Source organism: Cylas formicarius, unplaced genomic scaffold, assembly GCF_029955315.1.
Source record: "Cylas formicarius isolate icCylForm1 unplaced genomic scaffold, icCylForm1.1 PGA_scaffold_12__32_contigs__length_19106922, whole genome shotgun sequence".
Lineage (NCBI taxonomy): Eukaryota > Metazoa > Arthropoda > Insecta > Coleoptera > Brentidae > Cylas > Cylas formicarius.
In genome coordinates, this window is record NW_026844225.1 from 18,129,651 (window position 1) to 18,155,950 (window position 26,300).

The 26,300-nt window shown below is 35.0% G+C and overlaps 6 protein-coding genes across 9 annotated transcripts; 1 reads left to right on the forward strand and 5 right to left on the reverse strand.

Moving 5' to 3' along the window:
* Positions 1-247: 247 nt before the first annotated feature.
* On the reverse strand, positions 248-2,069 carry LOC132708851 (nischarin). 2 transcript variants are annotated; one of them, XM_060681484.1, is made up of 5 exons: positions 1,775-2,069; positions 1,541-1,618; positions 1,297-1,488; positions 1,076-1,243; positions 248-1,021 (listed from the first exon to the last, which is right to left on the reverse strand). In XM_060681484.1, the coding sequence occupies exons 1-5, from the start codon at positions 1,979-1,981 to the stop codon at positions 443-445; spliced, it is 1,224 nt and encodes a 407-aa protein (XP_060537467.1). In that variant the 5' UTR covers positions 1,982-2,069; the 3' UTR covers positions 248-442. The 2 variants fall into 2 exon arrangements, with proteins under 2 accessions (XP_060537467.1, XP_060537466.1); XM_060681483.1 differs by having other exon boundaries at positions 1,541-2,069.
* A 243-nt stretch (positions 2,070-2,312) lies between these two features.
* On the reverse strand, positions 2,313-3,148 carry LOC132695521 (THO complex subunit 7 homolog). Of its 2 annotated transcripts, none has more exons than XM_060659816.1 (2): positions 3,051-3,148; positions 2,313-2,989 (listed from the first exon to the last, which is right to left on the reverse strand). In XM_060659816.1, exons 1-2 carry the CDS (start codon positions 3,058-3,060, stop codon positions 2,406-2,408), a joined length of 594 nt encoding a protein of 197 aa, XP_060515799.1. In that variant the 5' UTR covers positions 3,061-3,148; the 3' UTR covers positions 2,313-2,405. The 2 variants fall into 2 exon arrangements, 1 of the variants encoding a protein (XP_060515799.1); XR_009617843.1 differs by having other exon boundaries at positions 2,849-2,989; positions 3,045-3,141.
* Positions 3,149-3,569: 421 nt separating this feature from the next.
* On the forward strand, positions 3,570-4,684 carry LOC132695507 (UPF0547 protein C16orf87 homolog). Its single transcript, XM_060659793.1, has 3 exons — positions 3,570-3,825; positions 3,878-4,045; positions 4,105-4,684. The coding sequence occupies exons 1-3, from the start codon at positions 3,775-3,777 to the stop codon at positions 4,324-4,326; spliced, it is 441 nt and encodes a 146-aa protein (XP_060515776.1). The 5' UTR covers positions 3,570-3,774; the 3' UTR covers positions 4,327-4,684.
* A 90-nt stretch (positions 4,685-4,774) lies between these two features.
* On the reverse strand, positions 4,775-15,615 carry LOC132695506 (monocarboxylate transporter 13). Of its 2 annotated transcripts, none has more exons than XM_060659791.1 (4): positions 14,743-15,615; positions 11,489-11,728; positions 8,255-9,022; positions 4,775-6,148 (listed from the first exon to the last, which is right to left on the reverse strand). In XM_060659791.1, exons 1-4 carry the CDS (start codon positions 14,879-14,881, stop codon positions 5,358-5,360), a joined length of 1,938 nt encoding a protein of 645 aa, XP_060515774.1. In that variant the 5' UTR covers positions 14,882-15,615; the 3' UTR covers positions 4,775-5,357. The 2 variants fall into 2 exon arrangements, with proteins under 2 accessions (XP_060515774.1, XP_060515775.1); XM_060659792.1 differs by lacking the exon at positions 14,743-15,615 and adding an exon at positions 11,840-11,878.
* An 816-nt stretch (positions 15,616-16,431) lies between these two features.
* LOC132708534 (uncharacterized) lies at positions 16,432-17,842 on the reverse strand. Its single transcript, XM_060680882.1, has 5 exons — positions 17,419-17,842; positions 17,147-17,364; positions 16,963-17,054; positions 16,711-16,904; positions 16,432-16,635 (listed from the first exon to the last, which is right to left on the reverse strand). Exons 1-5 carry the CDS (start codon positions 17,584-17,586, stop codon positions 16,432-16,434), a joined length of 876 nt encoding a protein of 291 aa, XP_060536865.1. The 5' UTR covers positions 17,587-17,842.
* Positions 17,843-18,717: 875 nt separating this feature from the next.
* LOC132708699 (sodium- and chloride-dependent GABA transporter 1) lies at positions 18,718-22,374 on the reverse strand. The gene is made up of 10 exons (XM_060681213.1): positions 22,199-22,374; positions 20,860-21,324; positions 20,705-20,806; positions 20,471-20,654; positions 20,043-20,414; positions 19,861-19,985; positions 19,561-19,805; positions 19,296-19,499; positions 19,077-19,244; positions 18,718-19,020 (listed from the first exon to the last, which is right to left on the reverse strand). Exons 2-10 carry the CDS (start codon positions 21,248-21,250, stop codon positions 18,934-18,936), a joined length of 1,878 nt encoding a protein of 625 aa, XP_060537196.1. The 5' UTR covers positions 21,251-21,324; positions 22,199-22,374; the 3' UTR covers positions 18,718-18,933.
* Positions 22,375-26,300: the final 3,926 nt, after the last annotated feature.

Consider the following 26,300-nt stretch of genomic DNA (forward strand, 5'->3'; position numbering starts at 1 on the left):
CGTCAAACAGCAATCAACCATTTCAGGGCTGCCAAAACATCCAAGTCTGAGCATGCGTATTTTGACGTGTAACTGTTATTATTTCAAAATTTTTAAATATGGAAAAATTTTGGAATACTTAGAAGCTTATATTTCGAGGAACAAAGGACACCATTAAAAATACTTGTATAAAACTATAAATTTATTAGATATTTTAATTCATAAGTGTAAGTAGTTAATTTATGACATCACTATTCTAATACTTCCTCCTAATCACATTATATTCATTCACATAAATAAAACAAATTATTAAAATAATTTAGAAAATATGAATTTAAATGTAAAAATTACTTAAATCTTGATCTTTTATAGAATTATAATATATAAAACAATAATAATATTAAATACAGACACATTTATATTTATCACAGCATAGTAAGGGTTTAAAAATATTATATTTGGTTTAATGTTCCCCAGAAAATTTCTCTGTTAGTAAATTCGGAGTTTTACCCTCTTTAAGAATTCTTAATGCATGCATAACAGAAACTTTGTCCAATTCTGCTTGAGTGGGCCTCTCATTATCCAGGCATATATATTTCGCCCGATTACCAAAGTACTCTAGAACTGTAACGCGATAATCCACGCTGGTGGAAACCCCATTACCTGTCAAAATTAAATTTTCTAAACAAGGCAATTTAGCTATATATTTAATTTCTTCAATTTGGGTAACTCTATTGCAACTTAAGTCAAGTGTTTCCAAAGAATATAGCTTTCTGAAACCCTTGGTGGTAACAATTCCGTTTTGAGATAGATTTAATGTTAATATGTTTCCTAATTTGGTGTGCAAATCTTCACATACAGTTATTAAATTATTTGTTAAGTTTAACATTTGAAGATTTGGTAAATGCACCAAGTTCAGAATATTAGGGATTTTATTATTGCTTAGATTTAGTGATGTTAAATTTTTTGCTAGTGATATAGTTCCATCGATGACTTCCAATTTATTGTTGCTGAGGTCTAATGTCTTTAACACACTCCATTTCTAAAACAAACTGAAATAAGTAAATAACAATGCAAAGTTTCATAATAATCTTACTTCACTACCTATTATGGTGTCTTTGTGTAAGACATCACATTGTAAGATTTGTGAAATACTAATTATTTGGGTATCATGAACTTGCAATTCTAAAACGGTACTTCGCAAATTTCCCAGGGAATAAATCATATTGACATCAACATTTTTTAAACATAAGGACTTAATCACCTAAAATTTAGATAAAGTATTTAAATTATATTAACAAATGTACGACTTCTTACTTTAAATGAGGACAGTTCAAATGACAAAGCATTAAAAACTATATTACTCTGTAAATATTCATGACAGCTTCCTTGGATTGTCAATTTATCTAATTGCGCACATAATTCTAATACAGAACTGAGGTCTAATTTATTGTCTATATTATCTATTATGGGAAACGGTTTGGATAGAAATTCACTAATGGAGTACAACTAAAAGTCATAACATGTAATATAACATTTTTAGCCATAGGAATTGTCTTACTTCTAAAGGTGTGAAAGTATAGGAATTATCCAATGGCAAGATGCTTTCAGCTTTCTCAAAACACCTTACAGATAAATCCTGTAGCAAAAAATATATATCATACAGGTGAAAATGTAGAAATTCAACAAATACTCTAGGCATTGTCCTTTTAAGAAATATAAATGTTTTTTGTAGATACTCTTCTAGACCCTTACGTCTTGCCTCTATAAATGGAGGACATTTATTCCGAATTACCTTCTTAGAAGGCAAAATGTCTTTTGAAATTCCGTGGTCGGCTACTAGTTGGTTATGTAAAATATGAAATTCATTGTACCGACGATCTACTTTCCAGCTAACTTCACCTACTCTTACAATTATTTTGTAAAATGTAATAGATTCTACTTCCTCGGTTGTTGGTATTTGAACATCAGTTTCATTATGGCGCAGCAACAGACAAGCCATTTTTATATACTCCGGAAGGCATAAGGAGGAATAAATAAAATATAAATTACGGAATCAACAAACATAACCTACAAATTTTGTTTCAAACTTTTAGCCACTGCCAACCATGAGCACGCGCATGCGGATTAAATATTTAGATTAACGTTTATTTCAAATCGAGTGGAACAGCAAAATAAAAAACAAAAATATTAATAAGAGCAGGAAAATTTTGTTTACTTCTAGCTCCCCATTTTTCTTGGTTTTAAACGCACGCGGCGGATTAAATTTCTTCACCGTTTCTTTACCTCTTTTCTATTTTCTTTTCATGCATGTCATAAAACACAGGTAAAAACCAGTTTTATTAATTTATTTTATACTTTACTTTTAGTATAAATGCAAAACGATAAATTAAACATGAAGTAAGCAACATAATAAGTTACAGAAATTACAACTTTGTTGAATGGGTTTCAAATTTGGATGCATAGAGATGATCTTCAAATAGCATGTTTTCTAACTCATTTGATGATGTCACCAACACGTGGAATTGTTTTCTTCTGGTTTCCAATTTTTTGTCCAGTTGTCCCTTTTCTCCCGCTAGATCTGTCAGGTCTTTTTGCAAAACCTCTAACTTTTTGATCATATCAATCCGCCGAGGTTCTTTAGCAATTGCTTTAGCCAAGAGATCATATTGTATGCGATTATGCTTAATAATTTTTGCGTTTTCCAATTTGCGTTTTTGTCTAATAATTTTTCCCTTTGTTTCATTTATATTTGCTTCATATTGTGCATATAATGATTTATATTTCTTAAGCTGCTCAGCATTTGATTTGGAAACATATTCTGAACGTTTTCTGGAATGTTTCACTAATGCTAGATGTGCCAAGATTTTGTCATAAATTTGGGATGATTCTTCTTCCGCATCGTCATTTGAATTTATCCATTTGGAAATCATTCTAAGTAAAACATTTAACCGGCGATCTTCTCCTGTACCATCACCATCAAATATTAGGCGTCTTTTAATAACATCTTCTGAAATTCCAAAACAATTTAATATTAAAATTGTCTATCCAAAAGAAAATCATACATAGACCTTCAGACATTATCAATTATGGTGGTATTATGACAGTCAAATTGTGGACATAACAAACACCTTTACAGAAAAATAAAGGAATATGCCCTAGATAAGTCACTACCACAGAAAAAGACTTGGCGTATCTATTTCGAGCCTTAGCCGTTAGGACAAGCAAGTCAATGAGCTATAAAAGCGAACCAGCAATTCGATGGTATAAGAAAAAGTCAATTGTTTAAAGAAGGATTTTAGTTAACTGACTAGCTGTTTGTGTTAAATTAAATACCTCAGGTGCCAATAATCGAAGTGTTTCATCGTAGGTAGGTGTATTGATTATCAAGTCGATCCAGCCGAATGATACTTCTATGTTCAGGTGTTTCCTCTCTAAAGTTAAAATCCACAAATTTTGTTATTAGTTGTTGTATTAGTATCCTTCGAATCCATCAGTCGCATCAACTAAAAATTTATATATCGGATCGTGGACGAACGGCCTTTATCAATATGCCTATCGCTGCATCAGGTGACATACATGTACCTTGATTTGTTTATGATTGTGTTGTGAAATTTACTGCGAGGTGTTTTGATGAACGATTAGGGATTTTGAATACTTTTTGGTCGTTTTTGAAGAGGGATAATAATACCTTAATAAACGGTGGTCCTAAGGAGAAATTCAAATGCACTATTAAAAGTATATAAGAAAAGCAATCTAAAATTAAAAAAATGTTTCTGGAACGAAAGTAGCGTAATGCCCAAAAATAAAATGATAGCGAAAATATGCCCAGCGTGCAAAGCTCAGGTCTGATATACAGTTTTTTGTTTAAGTATTGTAATTTTTCAAACTCATGCAGGTCCCAGTTGCTTGCAAGTCTTGTCCATGCGGTCATTTTTTCTACAATGCGAGAAGGATTGCTCGAGAGTTTGCAATTGAAGCAGACTATTTACGAAGAACTGCAAGGGTTCGTCGCGAAAAACCGAATTATTACGACGCCCTAGAATACGACAAGCATATCAAAAAAGTTAGATTTTTGCTTGAGAATGATTTAATAATAGGTTGATTTAAAGTGAACTTTTGCAGCTTAAAAAGCGGCTGAGTGAATCTCGGAATGATGATGATGATGAGGATGATGAAGTTGATAAAAAAGAAGGCAGAATGAAAAGAAAGAAGGTCAAAAAAGAAGAAGAGGAGGAAGATGATATTGTGACTAGATTTACACCCGAGATGCAAATGCACTGCAACATGATTTTAGATCATATTAACAGCAAAATGCAAGTTGTAATGTGGAAACCCAAAGACTAGGTTTCTGTTTTATATTATTTATGATTTCAAAATAAATTGTTTTGTAATACACTTGGCTCTGACTATGTAGGAGTGAAGCTTTTAAATTACCTGAGAAATAAACCTCATCTGTTAACGCGAAAATTGTTTTTTTAATAAATGCAAAATCCAGGAAGTTAAATGATGATGGTTATGAGCAAGATGAAGTTGATAAAAAAATGCAGAAAAAAGAGGAGGAGCAAGATGACATTGATGAAATTCACTGAATATGATGTTCAATCTCATCAATAGCAAGCAGCAAATTGTAATGTGGAAATCCAAAAATTAGGTTTCCATTTAATATGATATATTTTACTTTAAAATAAATTGTTTTGTGGTACACTTAAGTTTGTATAGGAATTCCTGTTAAATAAATTTTATCCGTTAAATTTGAAGTTGTTCTTTTTAAATAAGCAAAAAATCGGTAAAATTAATAAAAATACCCACATTTATTAACCTATAAATCTAAATAAGTTTGTATCACACTGGCAAAAACTAAATGAACATACTACACTCGTAAGCAAAAAAAGTTCTTTTCAACTTTAAATCTAATTTTCGTTACATCAAAAAGGGTTTCGTAATATCAAAATTCCTATAACTAAACTGTATATTAGAAATTTACAAAATTTGACAATTCCAAAGTTTTTTGGCGGTTCACTTGGTCGGGTTACATTAATTCAAGGGAAAGTAAAAATACAAAGCTTCAAGGATGCCATCAATTAAACTTCAAATCAAAAATAATTTACAGAAAGCACCTGGGGGTTGGTCCGACTTCTTCAGATAGTTCACTTTGTGTGAGCTTAACAACAGCTCTTAAATATTTGGTAATGCATAAGGCACATTGAGAATGCACCATTTGTTAATAAGAAACTTATTAGGTATAATTATATATTTTTTTTTTGAACTCGTATAATGGTATCAGCAGTTTAAGTACACTTCCATTTAAAGACAGTGACCATAATGTTTATGTGAAATTCTCTTTTTTCTTAAATTTACAATAGGCTTAAAAGCATTTAAGCTTCATCCTCGTCATCGTCGTCTTCGCCTTTTTTTTTAATGAACGGCACGAAACTCCAAAGCAAAGAACCAGCGGCCAAAATAACTCCCAAACTACAGAACAAAGATACGAAGGATTGAGTAGCTTCAAACCAAACACCGCAAATTGGAGGGCCAATCAACTGCAAAATTCCATTAACGAACAACGAAATACCGTACGTCGACTGGAGTCGTTCCTCTCCCAACATGTCCGCCATAACGATCGCCGTTATTCCAACGTAAGTCCCGGAAGCCAAACCAAACACGGAACAAAACAAAGCTATTACCCAGTAATTTAAAAAAAATGGCAACATCGCTAAAGATACGCCGGACATAAAAAGGCCGCCTACGAAATAGTAAGACTTTGGGAATTTCGTCAAGTCCGAAAGAGCGGAACCACCAATACGACCCACCAAATCCAAGGCACTAACGATCGATAATAAAAGAGCGCCGCTGTTTTTATCGAACCCCAAATTCTGAGCGTATGCAGGCAGAAGAATGATAAAGTTGGTGTAGCTGATCGCGTTGGTGGCGTTGGATATTAAAATGATTAAATAAAGCGGATCTTTGAGGAGCGTAACGTCGAATAGCTTAATCTTTTTGGGCGCGTCGCGATCTATCTTCGGCGACGCACCGATCATCTTATTTGAATTCGACTTGAGGCTAAAAGAGCTCGCGAAAATTTCAGGCTGTAACGTCAGAGTACTGCCGTGGTAGGCTGTGCTCACGTATTGGAACGAACTCGTCGATGTGCTTCTTCTAGGGGGACCTGCAACAATTTCAATTTCACTGAAACTCGCTGTAGGGTGAAGTTGCCAACTATTTTCCAGTTTAAATATGGGTGAAAATAATATAGTACATTGGCAAAAAATACAACACATCTCAATAACATGGATAGAAATAAAACTCGTTACATAAATATGTATTTATATTTTAAAGTTATATTTTCTTTCGGGCTTTCCATTACAAATTCTTTTTGCTGAACAAAAACTGGTATTTATTAAAAATTCTTTTTTTTATTCAGTTTAGGCTTACCCCGTTCCTTTAAAAGTTCGTTCTTTATTAATTATAATCTTACCCGGCTTCTTTCATCATCATTATTAAAAAAAATTGCAATCTGGGCAAATCAAGTCCTGAAATCTCGAAAATGTGTCATTTTTGATCTGTACTTGGAGAGAATCGTTTATTTTGAAATAAATTTCATTGCAAACGGTTGTTTTAAAATAGAGTTCGTCCCTATTAAAATATTTCCCCTAAACAATTAAGTTCAATAATAGAAAGACAATTATTAAAAAGAAGCTCCAGCAATACAATAAAAAGTTCGGTATTCCGATTTTTTAAGAGCGTTTGATGGAAAAAATATAGTATTTTTTTTTACTATACAGGATGTCCCATAACTAATGGTGCATGGCAAACCAGTAAATTCTTTAGGTAAAATATTTTGATTTAACGAAACTCCTTAGTCCAAAAGTTGATATCAACCGAGATATAACGTTAAATACAAAATTTGTTATAAATACTCGAGCTTGTTGCACAAAATTTGCCAAATCGTTTTTTTTTACATGAGAAATCCATTTTCGTGAATAATTTGATTTGATTGGATTCTGTCTAACTCTTTTGCGCCTGTGTATGCTAAGATATCACTTCTTATACCTTTTTTAAACAAATTTTTTAATTTCGCCGTGAGACGCCGTTTTCGAGAAATTCGCATTTTGGATTTTCGTTGCACCTAATTGAACAGTTTCATGTGAATATGCAAAATAGTTTAAAGTAGGCTTTGACCAACACAATCATGATAAAAGACAGTGAAATAGTGCGAAGTAGGCTCTGACAAAAACAGACACGATAAAGTGTTTGTAAAATGTTTCAAAGTAGGCTTTGACTGAAACAAATGCGACAAATGATTCTGGTAAATTTCTTTGCTATTGGTCGATTACGCCCAGATTATTGTTTTTTAATATTTACTCGACTCGGCGAAACTGATTCCTTCCGCGCCAAGTGGGATTCTGTGGGGTGACCAAAAATGATTACATCAGAGTTGAAAGAGAAAATTTTTGTCCAAGACTATCCAAATAATCAATTTCGTTATCGTTGGATTAGTCGTGGGAGTCAAACACCTTGGCCGTCTAGGAGTCCAGATTTCAATCCTATTGATTTTGTGTCATATGAAGTCGCTAGTGTAGTGTATACTCGAGATGAATTATGGCACAGGATTGAAAACGTCGCTGAAAAATTATTCACGAAAATGGATTTCTCATGTCAAAAAATCCCAAGTTTCGAAATTTTGTGGAAAAAGCCCGATTATTTCAGGGTAGAAAAGTAAATTTATTGGAAGCCATGGAGATTAACAAATTGACAACAAATTATATATAGTAGCAGCTAGTTTGTAAATATTACATTTGATAAAGAAACGGTGTTGTCGAAACTTTGAGCTCACTTAAGCAACCCTACTGTAAAATGTAACATATATTCAATTATTTTTGGTTCTGCACAGTGCTCCCAAAAAGGAAATCAAAGGAATAGAGTAAGTAGTAATAAATATGGTAAAAAAAATTATTACCACAAATATAACTGTACTTTCGGGAGTTCCATAGTGATTTAAATGACCTAACCCTTAATAATAGCAAAAGTAACACCATTAGCTTCTTTAAAATAAAACAAATTATTTTATTTACCTATTAACTTCATTCTTAGTTCTTTAATGCATTAATTTTGCGTATACTGAAAATTATTGTTATTTAATTTATATTTTATTGTTTTATCATGTTCAGGTTCGATATATGTATCTATTACGAGTTATCTGCAACTAAAAATGGCCAGTCCGCTAATAAATTATTATTATTATTACTATTATTAAAACATGGTAATAATTTACCTGTCCTTAGTTTCCTAGAGCTGGGCAACTTTCCCTGGACAAACATGTCCATCGTGCCGTTGGCATTTTGTTTTTCCGGAACAGAATGAAGGGCCGTCGAACTATTCATATTGGTTCTAGAATTAGAGTAGCCTTTAGCTCTCATTACTTCGTGCCTTCCCGTTGGCATGCTGATCTTTCTTTCTCTGTGGGGACTTTTCATGTGTTGGACGGCAGCGCTAGAAGCGCTACGGTTGAATCCCGCGTCGGAAAGATCGCTGTGTTCTAAAAACGAATCGGTATGAGGCAGCTGAGGAAGCGAAGCCATGCTATCTTCGCTAATCATGAATTTCGCCGGGTCCAAAAGTTCGCTGGGTTTGTCCTCTTCTTTGATTTTTTTGTAATGGTTTTCCACTGGGTCGTAGAAAAGGGCGGCGACGAATACGTTCAAAGTTATTCCTCCCATTAACAGAACCGCTCCTCTGTAACCGTAAGTTTCGAGGATTATCCGGAGCAGCGGCGGGAGCAAAATGGATCCGAATGCGGATCCCGATATGCAGATTCCATTCGCGACACCTCTTAGTTTGACAAAGTAGCTTGTAACTATATAAACAGTTGGCGGAAATGACAGGCCCGCCCCACATCCGACCAGTACTCCGTAGGTGAAGTACAGAATTGGCAAGGATGTTGCCCAAAAGCTTAAAATCATCCCTCCAGCTGCACAGGCACCCCCGATAAATGTTACGATACGGTAGGACCATGCCACTGACAAAATACTCGATACGGGACCTAAAATTGAGAAAAATATTCTTAGGATTGCCGCTTGAGAGAGAAAAATCGGCAGTGGCCTTTTTGTTTTTAGAGATATCACGTTTAATATAAAATGAAATGTAGACTTAGCAGCCAAGTTTTACCGAAAAAAATTCTATACAAAATGTTCGATTTCATATTTTATCCCATTTGTTGAATGAAGAAAATAAATGAAATATATCTGGGTTCTTTCATGCATATTTCTTCTGTTACCGCATATAATTCCACTGTATTTAAATTCCGTAAAACCCCTAAGCTTAGTGAAGAACAATATAAAGGATGCAGTTTTGCAATTTTTAAATAGATAATAATATAAACAATATAATAATTTAAAAAATATATATTTTATATTTTAAAAGTTCGTTCACTACAAGGAAGAGTTTTAATAGATAACAGGCAATACTGGTCTATAAATAATCCTAGACAAGTACGTGAAATAGGATACCAGTCGATTAATGTGTGGTGTGAATAGAGACACACATTTTGAGTTCGATATTTGTAGATCAAAAATTACCTGCATATCATTATTTGCATCCCTCCGAACACAATATAGCGCAATATATATAGAAGTTCAACCTCTAAATAATATCAACACAAATAATATGACAACAAGATGGTAATGTCATACGGGGAAAAATTTCATAAATATGAAATACCCCAGAGATTGGACAGGGAATGGAGGAACTATTTGTTGGCCAACCAACAGCATCGGCATTGATGGATTTCTTCTTTCGGAGGCACATAAATTAAATTAACAATCCATCAGTTAAGAAAACAATATGACCCTATTATCAAATGCCAAAAATCATACAATTTAAGTTTACGAAATACGTGTTCAACGAAATGGTGGTCACAGCATTTAGAACAGCAAAAGAATTAAATTTATGTTTATTAAACTGAGGTGGCTTTTACATTTAACACAATTAAATTAGAACAAAAAAATGTTCAGATTTTTACAGTTATTTATTGGTTTACGACAGCTGTTTCAAATTTATGACATTTATGGCAGAAACCGATAGATAATTGTTTCATGTTTATTGTTGCAAGTATGAAAATCACTCTTATTATCTTTAATTTGTAAATGGTTGGAATAAAATAGAACTCTCGAAAACATGAAATAAAATATCAAGTATGTTTAAACACTTGTAATTAGAAAAACTCTATTGAATATCGACAAAACATACAACAAACATTAAAAAAAAGATATTATTACCACATTATTAGTATTTTCTTTTACATATCTCCTGGCTGCTAACCCTGCATTTTGTTTTTTTTTTAATTTACCTTGATATCCTTAAGAATAAAACATTTGCAGCCAACCAAGATGGCGTAAAGATACGGTACAACAAATTTTAAAATATTAAATTTAAAGGTTACTTAATCTCAAACATTGGTGGACCGACTAAACAAAATAATTTCTGGATGTTGGGGACGAATTAAAGCTAGGGTACAATTTTTGTAATATTTATTGACACAAAAACTAGACTGTTGTACATAAAGGTATATCATATCGATTTATAATAGTGCACCTTTGTTGCTTACGTAGGCACGTCTCTTCAAGTACATGTAGTAACAGCACAAGTACAGTCAAGCGATTGGAAAACGTAAACGTTGAAATGCGGTTTTAGACAAATTAAAGCTTCGGATAAACAGTGCTTGGCATACATAGTTATCATATAATGTTACGGTACATGCACCACTTTTAATTGTATAGTCAAACACTTAATGGAATAATGTAGTTACAACTACTATAAATATTTTAAATATTGTCGACTCCACTGCGATATAATAATACAACAAAAAATCGTCAAAAATGTTAAAACAATTGACATACATTAGGTACACGCCTGCGGCATTTTCGATTTTGGTCATGTTGGCGGACGAAGTCAAACTCGGATTGACATTTAAATATGTCAAGTTATCTCCGTCGTGACAGTGGCGTTGCTAGGAACGAACAAATATGTCGGTAAGGTTTTATCGACGCGACTTCCCATAATAACGCCCTTTTCGATTACGTCGTTCGAAAACGATCAATCGGGAACATAAACGGAAAATTTGGCTGCTGCATCGATGACGAAAATTTTATTTCCGACGCTCTCTTCGCCGATTGTGGTATTAAAACCGGCCTCCGACGCCCTGCGCTTTTTGTTATCGTTGGTTTTGAACCAAACTTCGTCGCGAAACAACATTTTCAGACTTCCTTTTTCGAAATTCGACGGACGATCGTTACGAACACGGTGCGCATTAAAACACTTTAACTGACTGCTTAAAGAGAAATACATTGCCGCTCCGCTTACTCTATTATGAATGACTGAAAAATCAGCGCTCTTATCAATCGATATACCCCTGCCGTAGATAATGCCATCCCCGGTGGGGTAGTTACGGAACATGCTCAAAACGTCAAAACATCGAGCTCTCGTTAATCGCGTAAATAAGCACACTCACCTAGGGAACTATATAAAAAGTAGCAGAGGGCCGGGATCCACATTCCCTGGGACGGGGTGGCTTCGAACGCTTCTAAGAATTCGACGAAAAGAACGCCGAAAGATTTCACGGTACCGGGCACCAGAATGTTGACCAGCGTGGCCCCGAACAATACCAGCCACCCCCATCCTCCGTCAGGCGGTACCAGCTTCACTTTTTCCATCGCTTTTTCATTCTTACTAGTCTCCACGAAAACCACACCTAGAAAAACCAAGAGCCAGTAAAGCGGATTTCCATATTTCTTTAATTCTAAGCACGCGTTTTAAGAACATTCTTTAAAAAAAAAAAACGGAATTAAAGCAACTTAATTACCCTCTCATCGTGTGGCGAAATCAAATCGCTACTAAAATGTTGACCGAGTATATTGACTTATTGATGATTGATACTCTAGGTCCTTTTTTTTAGCACATAATACATGTTTGCCGTGTTTATTAGAATTATATTTTGCACGCCATATAAAGATTGATTCACGTTCTATTGGAAATATTCGAAATTCTGTAGAATTAAATAGGTTTTTTGTTTCAAATTTGGTATATGGCTCTAGTGCCCCATGATTCTCTTTGAAATTTAGAAGCACCTGCAGCGTTGCCATTTCAACTCGATAACATTGGAAATTTAAATGGAACTCCATGTATAGTGGTATCTTTCTGGTTTTGCGCAAAATTCTGAGTAACTTTTTTATGTATTTGGTTTACTTAATACATTTGTTTCACTGATTTTGAAAAATATTTTTTTTGGTGTGTGGCAAATTTTTGTATTCCGTAGTAATTAAAAATGTATTAAGCAAAAACAATATCTAAAAAACACATTTAAAACATTTTTCCTAAAAATGGGAAAGAGTGTTGTCAGTGTCAGTTAATAAATAAAAATTCCATAAATTTTCAAAACGGACAACTTGAATTAATTAATTTTCTTCATAGAAAAGAGCAAGTTTAACGCAATTAAAGCCAAATAGAAAAAAGCAACCAAATATTTTTTTATCTGATGCCTTGTATCTTTTAGCTTAAAAACGTCAAGTGGGTTTGTTGAATTCAAGGATGATATCCATCGGTGAATGAATAGTGGAGTGAATACTCAGACCCAATAACGTAAAAATAGTTATTTATTCACATATTGGATTTTTTTTAGATTAATTTGTTTATTATCTAAAGGTGATTATTGTTATTTTTATTATTATCGGAGTGAATAGAATAATAGAATGAAAGTAATGCGACAGCGACATTAGTACAGGCAGTTTATTATAATAAAAACATTAATAGTTATTATACATGATTATAATTATAGAATTATAGAGATAAGCAGATAATTGAGATATTAATTATTCCAACATCAAGGAAATTAAAACGTATATAGAAGAATATTATAAAAATACATAAATTGTAATAAATATCATTTAAAAAAAAACATTTTGCATTTGTCAATTTTTTCCCAGTCGGCAGCTGAACTATAGTAAATAGAGTCCAGAATAAGCTAGTCTACAGTGTTTTTTTATAATGTTATCAGCTTCTTCTATTACTCCAGCTACTGCAATCCACTTTCTTTATTGCCTCTCGTATGAGGGTTTCAACTTCAATCATTTTAAAGTGCTTACTACAAACCCTCTTGCTTCCGCCCATAACAATTCTATAGAGTTTAATTCAAAATAACAAAATATCGTGCACAGAGGTTTATTTAAATTTATAATCTACAGCATATCTTTCTGAAATCGTGTATTATTTATTTTTATTTATTTATTTTTTCTAACAAACTCGGAAGCCATTTCCAAGAATGAACTTTGCCAGCAACTATGGGACACTCTGATGATTTACCACGTGGGAATTGGACGTTCAAATGCATTCGTCAACCCCTGTAGTAAAATTTAGAAATAGTCGACTTACGCAAAAAATATTAAAACCCAAAGGCCTAAAGACATGTTCCGCGTTAACTCCTAAATGTAATAAAAAATTATTTTCTTGTTATCTTTTTAAGTACCAGTTTGGCAAAACAACTATAGGATGTTGGTGAGTTTGGTATCCGTTTTAGAAACAAATGACGCAAGTTAGTATGAATAATTTCGCCGTTCGACTAATTGGCATCAATTTAACTGATGGGTTTGTCGACTAAACATTAATTTAAGTTCTCGATCATCTCTGGACTATTTTTTAATTCATCTTCCGACGGGCGTTTCCTACTGCCAGCTATACTGACTGATGTAGTAATAATCAACAACCACGGAAATTCTATTAAGTTGTATAACTAATATTATGTTATTGCTTATGGAAACTGAAAACCCCAAATTGAAAACGTAAACATTTGCTTTATTAATAATTGCCTAAACAACGTATAATTTATCTACAAAAATTATTATGGATTGTTTGTTTCGTTGTTAGATGTTCGCTATCCACTTCGGATTCGCAATTGATAATAATATTTAAATACGAATTTAATAACCACAAACGCAAGTTCTCACTTTTATGCGCGTCACGTCGAAGTTGTTATCGATATTTTTTAACCGAATCAAAGTAGTTTCTTCAAGGTTTAAGACAAAATATTTATTTTAAACGATATTAAACATATATGGTGTTCCCGACAGTTCATACGTAAAAATACATCGATCGATAGAAAGATAGCGAAAAAACGATGTCAATTTTTATATGCAAAAAATAAGGTATACCTCAAAATATCTAAATATTGACCAGGGACGTATCTTCGCGATTATGAGCATAGAAATTCAGCATCCACACTAACAGAGTGATTTTGATATTAAAAAATAGAAACGTCTATGCAACCAGGCGATGACTTGTTTTTAATCTACTTTTATCCCAAAGACAATCTATAGTGGTCTGTTTAATGCAATATGCGACAATCAATAGTTATCTGATCAAATAAGATCACTGACCCAGACTCATGTAAACCTTATCCGTCGATGTTATCGTACTTTATTTGCTTATGTACCTCAGGTAGGCAAGTATTCTATTTTTCTAACAAGACGAATTTCGTTTTTTTTTTTCTTCAAATGAAACGGTACTTTTTACGCTGTTTAGTCGAACGGAACGCTGCACTGTTCGCAAACAACTTTGAGGTCAAGGTGAGGAACTAGGACGAAATTTCTGGTAAAACTAAATGAATGTTCTTAATAACGCGAGCGAGCAGATGTTAAAACAGAAGGTTTAAATCCAAGATTTTCAAACGAAAGTCGGTAAACGTTAAATGATCCGTCAAGGGTCGGAACTTACTTTTGTTTCGAATAATTTCTGCTGGATTTCGCTGTTTTTGAGTCCCATCCTCGCCGTTTTGTAAGTTAACACTTCTGGTAGGTTTCGCTAGTAACGGCTCTACGGCCCCGGTTTGGTCAACTTTTGCTTCTTTATTCATTGTTTTCGGAATAGCGACAAGAGGGCGGACGGTGAAGTCAACAACACACAACACTACATAAAATCACAAAAACTCGTGCACGTGTATATACCAGGCGCGCTGAAATTTTGCGGTATACCCGAACAGCTGATTCCGATTGTATCTTGCGAAAACGTTACATTTTTTCATTTCACCGTCAACACGCGTTAACAGAGACGGGCATCGCAAAGCTCTGTGAAAACGATTCTGAGTATTTACTAACGAGCAAACCGAAGCCCACAGGGTTGTCCACCATAAAAACAGCTTGGCGTCTATCTTTTTTCCAAAGAGATAACCAATTTACGGATTAAAATGAAACAATATACTAACGAAGGTCAAATAATATTCTATTCGAGCAGGCTGGTCAGCTGTGTTATTCACAAATAAACTTTAAATACCATTTTAACGTTTAAGTATGTTAACTATCGTCGATAAAGTACCGCAAATTAGAAAAACGCCTCGCTTTTAACGTTAGTTCGTTTGCAATCATTGTTGACTCCCGCCACAACAGTCTTATTAACACTGTTTGTTTAAAATGAAATTAAATCCAATATCTTATCTTTTACAGAATTCCGTTCTGTCGGTTATGTTGGTCCATAATCCCCTTCGAATCATAAAACTTTCGCACGAACATTCGGTGTAAAACCTTCCGTCCGTGGCATATTACAATATGTCGAAACTATAACAAATTAACATTTGACGAAATTCGAACTACAATGTAAATTAAAATTAATTCGTGTTGTTGTGTGCCGCACAACAAAACAAAGTATGCAACCATAGATCATTTGTCCGCCATATCGCTATGATCTTTGTGGGGTGGATTATTGAAGAAGCATGGCTCATTTTTATAACTTAGACTATATGAATTTTCTTCCTTTTATTCGATTCGATATTCGATTTACCTTTCATCAAAAGTCCTGATATTTAATCAAGATTGCCAATATAATCAGTACAAACGAGTCATACTTTTAAAAAATTGAACTGAGGTAGCTTTTACTTAAAGAAAATCCATTTAACAAGGTAAATTAAAACATAAGATGGTCAGATTTTCACAAATTATTGGTGTATGGCAGTTATATTTGATAAAGGCCGAAACAGCTGAAAATCTGAACATCGTTTGTTTTAACTCAACTTCATAGTTTTTCCTTTAGACTCAGACTTTTGTTTTATGAACCCATCTCAATCAAAATTATTCATATTCATTAACGCAAGGTTCTAATAACAATGTTTACGATTAGGTTTTAGAGATGAGTGGTTTAAAAATGATCTTCCCGAGTTTTGCATGATAAATAAAATAAAGATTTTACAAATGAAATATTTAAGGATTGGCTATGACCAAGAGATAATTTTATTTACAAACTAAGGACCAAGCAGTCTATGCTAGAAAAGGATTGATTTGTAATATATTTTTTGCCCGCTGATACCTGTTAAAATTAGCAATGTCCATTAGTATATACGATTAAAAAAACTCCATTTATAATAATGAATTTATTTCATAACTCTTTCATAATTATTTCATACTTATTTCATAATTATCCTGAATTGCCAAAGATATTGTCATGACAAATGTGATTGTCATATTGCGATTCGGACATAGTGGTAAAACTACAAAAATCGCAACGCATGAGTCGCCTATTTAGATAATGCACCTGCTTCTCGTGGCTTTCCAGCTCCCTTTTTTCCGCTACGCTGAAATCGCACAATTTGCACTTGAAGGCGTTCTTATATTCGCGCACCTGGTGAACAAAATAATGTTTATACATGTTCTTAAGTAACTTCGTCTCAAATGAGCACTCATTGCATTTGTATACTTTGCTGGTACTTTGTAACTTGGCCTTGTCTTCTTCCACGTGGACCATCATGTGCTGATGGATCACGGTAGGTCTGAGCGACTTAAAATTGCACTGGCTGCACTCGTAGCGAAGGACTTTGTTTTGCTCCAGCTGCTGGAATATTGTACTTGCCTCGGTAGTTGCAAATGCGCAACCCCTATTTGGAAGCGGAACTAAAATTTCAATATAATTTTAATCAGGATCTACATAAAAGAATGTTTTGAATATTGCCTTCTAGCTTAAATGTAGGAACTCCTGTGCCATCAGGATTTATATCTGTCTCCTCCATCTGAATTATAATTATTTCTTCATCCTCTGGGGTACTAAAAATATATATGTGTGTTATCATTTTGTTCATTCTTCAGCTTTGAACTAAGTTTAATACCATAAACAGTATCAAAATCTAAAATCCTACCTAAATAACTCTTCGATTTGGGGATTGTTTGAAGCAACAGCGGCAATAGTCTCTTGAATTGGATCATCAATAACTTCTGGCTTGTTGTTACTGCAATTTTCTGGCTGTTCGGGCTCCAACAAAGATTCAAGTGTTTCCGGAGGTTTCACATCCATCTGAGTGTCGAATATATCCTGAGGCAAACTTGTATCCGTGAAGGTTTCGCAACTGTACAGTAGCTAAAATCGCAGCGCTTATTCTCTCATTAACTATCCGATAAAAGGCGAACTCACGTTATAATGGTCTTCGCAATAATACAACCCGGCGTTTTCTATATCAGTAACGCCAGTTAAATCACACAAACTCTTACACTCCAAAGGAGGAAGAGGGATAAATATTTTATCTGAGCTTTCGCTTGTATTGGTACAACCCGCTACGATGCAAGTTTGAATTTCGCTCATGATTCAGTTAACTAATTTGTAAGCGGCTTATTTACATCTTATTCCGGAATGTAAACAAAATGAAGTAACCTCTTTCAAGCAATTGTTTTGATACTCTTCTTCTTTTTTTTACGAACTGACAGTCTTAATCAAGAACATTCTAGCAAGAAAAATGAATTTTAACACCGGGCGAATAATTCTAGCAAATGGGGTCACTAGATGTAAGGGAGAAGAAAAAAAAACCTTTGACAATTTGCGGTTAGGATGATCGTAATAGTTCAACTTGTATAGTCAACAGTGTTAAAACGACTGTTTACTTTTATGTAATAACTTAAAATAAGCAGCACTTCTCTGGATGGCGGGAATAACACAAACTTTCTAAAACAACCCCTCAAATGCGGGATCAAAATCTATAACGTTTTACGTATTCAAGTAAAGGGAAATATTAGTACATAGACCACTAAATTTTAATTTTGGACATGTGCATCTTTTGATGCATATAATGCATCATAAGGGTTGTTTCTGCTGCTGCGGAAACGTCACAATACACTCACAATCACCTCATGTAGTTTTACTGGTTTGTAATATGTTTAGTATATAGAACATTACACAATATGTTGGGGGTTCATCAAACATATTCGTTATCTTTAGGGACATTGGTGAAGCAACTTTAAGAAAACCCTGTAAAACCTAAATTTTTATATATAATTGCAATTCTATTTAATTTGGTGATGTTTAAATTTGAATGAATCAATTAATTAAAGTCGCATTACAGTCAATTAAACGATGTGAGGCACTATGATGATCTCGGAAGTACTTAAAACAGGATACAGGATGTATTAGTGAACCGTCAGTTGAGCATCCCCCTTGTAAACGATTATAATCGATGTCGATATGTCCGTGGGCCTGTTAGAGTTAGCTACGAGGGCTGATCAAGTTGTAATCGTAATAAATAAAAACTACCGAAATTACGAAAAGTCACATTTTAATGACGCAAAACTGAGTTTTTATAAAATACTGAATGAAGATAAATTATCGATATGTCTTACATATATATATATATATATATATATATATATATATATATATATATATATATATATATATATATATATATATATATATATATATATATATATATAGTTTATGACAACAAATTGCGATGCGCACCGTATAAAGTGATGAATGCGAACAAGTACTGTCTGACGCTTTATGTAACAAAGCGACAAGTGGTCGTAAAAATTTTTCTCTAACATGTACCTCTATATGTAAAAAAAAAAGTTTAAAATTTACTTCTACATCTTAACAACCAATACTAACTATAAATACCGGGAATTACATTTATACCTCACCACGGCTATAACTTAGCTATACCGTTGATGAGACGGCGTGCGACTGCATTCTTGTCCGAAGCGTTTTGACGTCGTCATCTATCCTTATCAGCAGACGGAATTTCTGCAAAGATTTTCCAAAAATTAACGATAACGAGGTGACCGGCAAATTTCCCCTACCGTTTTTCTATCCCCGGGCGTGGTCACCCAAAGATATATCATGTATCCGGGTATGCATAACATGGACGAAAGCGCGGTGAACCAGCCGAACAGATGAGCCCACAACGGAAACTCGTAACTCAAATACTTGATTGGCTTCCACTGGATCAGGTTGAAAATGAAAACGCCCTTAAAAGGAACCGAGTAATTCTCGCGTAACGCTTCGTGCTATGGACTTACGATGCAAATCACCGGTGTCGCGACGGTCCAGCAAAACTTCCACCACGAGATCGGGTAATACCCGATCATTTCGTTGATGCCGTCGTAAAATCGGTTGACGCCAAACGCCCAGGAAACGGCGATGCATTCGAAGAATATCAAAAAGAGCAAACTGAACCCGCTAACTGCGTAGGAGTCCAGTATTTGAAAGACGTACATTCCACCCTAAAAGCATAATCAGTTAGCAGCAAACGTGCTAACCTACTTCCTGTTAACCATTTATTACTTGCGATATGCAGGACAAACCGACTAAATACGATATGGCGCACACCACAGCGATAAATGTTTCCTTCCTTTTCCTTAACAGTTTTGGCCATTCGTCGATGATCGCCGTTACGAAACCCTCCATCGTGCAAAATTGCGAATCCAGTCCGATCAGGAGGATCATGAAGAAAAAGAGACAAGCCCATAGAGGAGAACCGGGCAATTGCAAGACTGCTGACGGGTAAGCTAGGAACGCTAACCCGGGTCCTGAAATGGATGTATTTTGTGGATCAAAAGGTATGACTTTCAACAAGCGCTTTACCCGATTGAGCGACTTCGCTAACTGGCCTTTGTTGCTCGTGCGCCATGAAGCCGACCACCGAAAATATGACGAAGCCTGCGAACATGCTAGTGCTGGAGTTGACCAAACAGACAATCAGCGCATCCCTAAAAGAAAACGATGGATAAATTAGCGATTTGCTAAAACCGGAGGCGTATCAATACTTGTAAACGTTATTGGTGAACTTGTTGTAACTCCCAAGCGCGACCAGAGTGCCCAGACCTAAGCCGTATGAAAAAAAGATTTGAGTGACCGCATCGATCCACACGCCCGATTCCGATAATTTGGATATGTCGGGCATGACGTAGTACTTGATGCCCTCGAACGCGCCCGGCAAAGTAACCCCGCGGATAAGTAATATGGTTAGAAGTACATAAGGAAACAAAGCGGTGAAATATACGACTTTTCCGGTCCACTTAACACCTTTCCAAATGCAAAAGTAGCATATTATCCAAACCAGCAGAAGTGTTCCCGCCAATTCCCATCTTATAGAACCGACATGTTCGATACCTTCTGATATTTGGAGCGCTCTGCGTCTGCAAAATGAAACATGTAAACCGCCCGACATGTTACGGTCGTCCGAAATAGTTACTCCCAAAATTCTTTGACCGGGTCCGTTAACTCGCTTATGGATACGTTGCTTCTATTTATCGAACACATCTTGGTTAGAGTGTTGTTGATAGAATATTGTTCCCAACAGCTAAGCTGACCTCTGTCGTACGGATTCACGCAAAATTTTGTATTCCAATAGTTGTTGCAAGTTCTCCAGGGAACATCTGAAATATAGTCGTTACATCGTTTAAGCAAAGTCTGTAGACGTTCGTACCAGTTCTTAGAGACATGAAGAAGTAGAATATCGCCCAAGCGAGGATGACGATGTAGTAAATATTCATCCAACATGACATTACGGCAGCTGCGTATCCAATGCCTGAAACGAATTGGATCTCTCAAAATAACATCGACCAGGTGGTACCCATTTACCTTTAAAGATGGGTGCGATCTTGAACACTCCTAATCCGCCGATGGTCATCATTTGTCCCAAAGCCAATTCCATGAAAAACATGGGAATACCAGCCAAAATAAGCGTGATAAAATAGGGTACCAAAAACGCACCGCCACCGTTTTTGTAACATAAGTAGGGAAATCGCCACACATTGCCTAAACCTATGGCTAACCCTACCACCGATAAAATAAAATCTAGTTTAGTGTCCCAAGTACCTCTTTCGGGCAAGTCTCTATGTTTGATATACTGTATCTGGTTTACAGAATTCACGATGCTCGTAAGAGGTGGCAATTCAATCTCCTCGTGCCTATTTAGATGGAACGTGTTTTTCATGCATTCGTGAGCCTCGGATCCCTTTCGATTCGCCATGGTTTTTTTTTTCTCGTAAAAACTTCTTGTCTTTACCAACGATCGAAGGTGTTTATAGTCAGCTCATTACAATCCTGAAATTAATAAAAAGACTTCATACATTTGCTGGCGTTGCTCTCGAAAGATGCCACAAAAATTCAACATTTATTTTGCCAATAATTTGTGTTCCGGATCCCGATTTTTTTCACTTATCTACCACTCTTATTGACTTTTGTTGATTTTTTTAGTGGTTGCGGTAAATCTAATAATAAAAGTAAAAACAGTTCGGTCTCTGAAATTCCATTTCCGAACCAATCACTTCTCTTAGTCCAGAACTAAGGAGCATAAATATTCAAATTGTGTGGGCTTTAACAATCCTATATACATATTATCTGGGGCATTAATATAGCATAAATGGCTATATCCGTTAAAACATTGTCTGTTTGGTTTAGTCATTTAGCAAAGTCCCTTTTTTAGAGCCTCAAATCAGACACTATGGAGTAATCACGACAATTAATGTTTGTCGACTGTTACGATAGACGCGAAATAGAATAAACACGTCGAGTTTTTACGAAGCTTTTTCTCTCTCTCTCTCTCTGAGCTTTTATTCACTGCAAAACCCTTCAGGAAAAAATGTAACTCCTCGTCTCTAAAGTAAGTAACTCTCTCTACAAACTAACACGATTTTTTCTTACATTTTAGCATTTATTCAAAAACCACTTTTATTTTAAAAGACCAAAAATAACTGAACTGATAAACAATATCGCAGAAGCGTGGCCACAATTACGTAAAATTTCTATTCCACGAATTACCCTGCCTGTTTTTTTTATGGCAGGACACAAAAAAAATTGAAAAAGAAAAAAGGTAGATGGGTGAGATTTCTCGAAATACCAGCAAGTCAAGTCAACTTCTTCCTCCATATATATAAAACAGACCCCACTACCACTAAAATATATTAAAAAAACTTACGTATTCGCCCTGTTGCTTCAACACTGCCGTTAACACTCGCGACTATGAATTGAAACGAAACGGGAGTTTTACAAGCGAACTCCCAAGAACAGCAGACAACTGATGAAATCCTGCCGTGGAGCGCGCGGAATCTGTCTCAAATTCTATTCCTGCGAAGGGACAAACCAAACCCACTTGATGATACTGCAAACTACGTAGTGCCTTTGGTTATACGTGCAGGCTATTCAAAATTTCAATTGGAAGGGGAGCGCATTATTGTTAATTTTGATTGTATTTTCGTGAATCGTATGACGTGTAGCAAACGATTATTAATACTGTTGCAAGAAATTAGAGTACGCGGAATTTCACGAAGGCTCAAACAAATCAACAGGAAATTTGAACAGATCAATCCTTATGGAATATAAATAATAAGATTCTTAGCTACATTTAAAAAAGAAATTGACTAGAAGTAAAGGGAGGTTCTATAGACATACCAACACGTCAATTTGGGTTCACGATCGTTTTATATACAGGGTGTTCAAAAAATAGACGTAAATATTTTAGAGGGCAAATGTTTTAATAAAAATCGCGTGTGTAAGGGTCTATAAAAAAAGATAATTTTTCAAAAACCGTTTCCGAGACCAACAAAATTCTTGAACCAGAAGAGACGCAGAAGATACGGCTCTATAAACTTTTATTCCTGCCAATTTTTCAAAAATTTACAAGGTGCAAATAACAAATAACAAATAACATCTATTTCAGGCATTTTTTCGATTATATACAGGGTTTTCAAATTACAGGCAAAAATCTAAAAGACCTAAAAATTGTTTTTTCACAGAGTAAATTATTAGCCGCACATCAAAAATAATTGGTTCAAACGGTGTCATAGACCGCATCAAGAGCTACAATTTTTTTATTTGCGATTTTCGTCTATCACAGATGCTGCTCGGGATATTTGAAAAAATCCATATTGAAATCGCTATTTCGGGGGCTGTCAAGACGCCATGACGTCATTGATTATTACGGCGCACTATTCACTATTTTCAAAAAATTCTTGAACCAGGACGTGTGGAAAATCCACCACCACCTCTACTTCGAACAATGATTTTATCATATACAGGGTGTGTCCTTTGTAAAATATCCTAAAAATTTCCGTTTTTGTGGCTAAATTATTGGCGATAAATGAAAAACCGTTAAAGATGTGATAATTTTATTTGAACAGTATCGTAAACCGTATCGTGAGAGTTTCAGGTTTCGTCAATTATACAGGGCGCGAGATATTTGAAAAAATATCATTCGACCACGCTATTATTTGCGCAAATTTTGATATTTACCGAAGTTTGCTGTAACTTTGAAGTTCCGCGAGATGTGAAGGACATTTTATACAGGGTGCATGCACAATTAAATTACATCTTGCCCCGCCCAGTGACGATTTTTCGAAAGCAATCTTGTTGGATATCCAGAACTAAGGCAACCGTTTTTCAGATATTTGGTCGTTTAAGAAAAAACTAGTTGAGCACGGAATATTTGTTCACTCGCGTCTTAGAACATACGGTCAGAGGATCTTGAAGAAATTTAAGTATTATCGATGCATTTGTGGCATTTGCAACAAATCGATGCTGATGATTTATTTGGCAGGCTTGTCAGGGCATTTTCATTCGTCGCAATATGAGGAATCGGTGTCCTCACGGAATAGGTACCAACGAACCAGTAAGATGGCATCCTCGATCTCCCTAACTCTCCATTTTAGATTTTTTTTATGGGTCTATAGACAAAGTACATAAAACACTATACGACAGCATAGCAGAACTTCGAGAAGCAATCAGTTCATTTAGCCTTTTGAAATCTGCGAATAAGACCAATGATTCTTTTTAATTGTGCCAATTTTGGATTAGAGAAAATGGTCGTCAATTTGAACATTGCCTTTAAGAATTTGTTTCTTTGTTATATAGTTGTCACCTTATGCTACACAAATGTTGTTGCAAACTTATTATATAACTAACTGTTATTATAAAACTTCAAACGATATATAATTCTTCGTTAGCAATATCTTTATACTATATTATATATTATATTTATACTATTTCCGAAGGCGGAAAAGTTATGTAAGACAGTTTCACGAAAAATAGTACACTGTCTAGGAAAGCGCAACTTTTTATCTATAAAAATAACGGAAATACCTCGCAAAAGTACCCAAAATTGGGGACCCTGTATTTTATTTGTGCCACTGGACTTAATAATTACTCTTACTGTGCATTTCCAGGCCCATGTTATAAAAACTTTGCTTTATATTTTTTAACGAGGAATCGTCCTCTCAAATATCTCCGTATATTTTTCTAACACCCGGTATTTAAATAAATTACAATATTTTCGGAGGATTGGATAATAAAAAATAAGTCTGAAATTAGTGAAATAAAAAAACGGTTCTAGCTAATATCAGTTTTAGAAAAGTCTAAAAAACTCAAATTATATTTTTCTTAATGTGCATTTTCCTGATTTCTTAAAATCGATTTACTTTGTCTAGTCAAATTTCAACTGCGACGTTATACGTTTTTTATATTACATTGATAACACAATTCGACAATCGACTCCAATATTTTTTAAAATATCTATTAACGACCTAACTTTCAGACAAGCTTGTGACTATATATTACCTGATGAGTACCCACGTAGTTTATCGACTGAAATGGACTTATTGATAAAGCGAGCGGACGCTCGCTAACGTATCGACCGGCCCTCGTAGAGCATTTCCCAGATAAATAAGGCTGGTGATCGGAAACCCGGCTCCCTTCTCGACGATATATAACACCGTTTATAATGTGGCGCCCAACCGATTATTTACTTCCGCATTTTTCGTTTCACCAAACGTACGAATAGGGGGGTAAGATCAAAGGGAAAACGCTTTTGTCTAATTGCTGACTAATTTCTCTTTTTCTCCTTCCCTGTCGCGCGCGCTTTTCTTTTTTACTTTTTTTTTAAATTGATATAAAACGCACAAAATGCTTGAAGAAAATAGCCTCATTTCGGCAATCAAGGAAACCGCTGTTTTTTTATTGATCACGTTTGATTGATCAAGGATTGTTGATTGCCAAGTGGATTTGATGAAAGAACGTCAATCACATCGTCAAAAGTACTGTAAGAAAATCAGAGTGCGTGAGTAAGTTTGAAACGTTGTTTTCAAATAAAGATGTATTATCGTACGATATGAAAATACAGTGATGTACGAGTCTTGCCCTCGCTCGCTTGTCTCGCTGAGATATTGTCTATAACCTCCATTTAGACACGATGATCTCTTATTAGCTACAGAAAATTCACAATACTTGTTGTTTTATAAAATTAAGTTGGTTAAAAATAAGAAATGTGATGAAGCACAACTTTCAACGCTGTTTGTCTAACCTTCCTAAATATTTGAATGACAAATTAGCATTTCTGAGACTCCCAGCGACACTTACGGTGCTGTTACTTAGAACTGGGAAGATCCCGATGTAAATCTTCGCAGTGGCTCATGACTGGATAACTACCCTCCATTCCAAGATGCAAAAACTTTAAAAACCTGCGCTGTACTTTTTCTAACACATCAACTTTAAAAACTGGATACCATACTATAGACTAGATACTCCATACTCCAGTCTAGACCTAACCATTGAGTTGACTAGAAAAGTGAAGTTTGTAAATTCGAAAGTACTACAATTTCTATTAATAAATCCCAACATCTTCACAACGAAATTTACCGTGCTGGAAATATGTGCAACAAATGAGAGCCATCTGTGAAATTTAACTACACCTAATGCAAGACCAGCCGAGTAAACGGGTCTGCAACATCAATTAAGAACATCGAGAATAGTAAACGGCCAAGATTCGATTCTTGTGGCAGCCCTGACGTGGCATAAAAGACCTCTAGCAACCTTAACAACCTTAGTAGCAAAATTAGTCACTGTTAACCTATAGTCAATGAAACTGTGCTGAGGTGTTGAAATTAACGGCTTTATGGTCGGAGAACCTCACCCGAGAACAGGAGCACTATTCCTAACAAGGAAGTTTGGAATGCCGTCATGCGCTCATACTATTAATTACTTCAGTTTCAGCCATATATTTCATTCAAATAAAGGAGTTCCTAACCCCT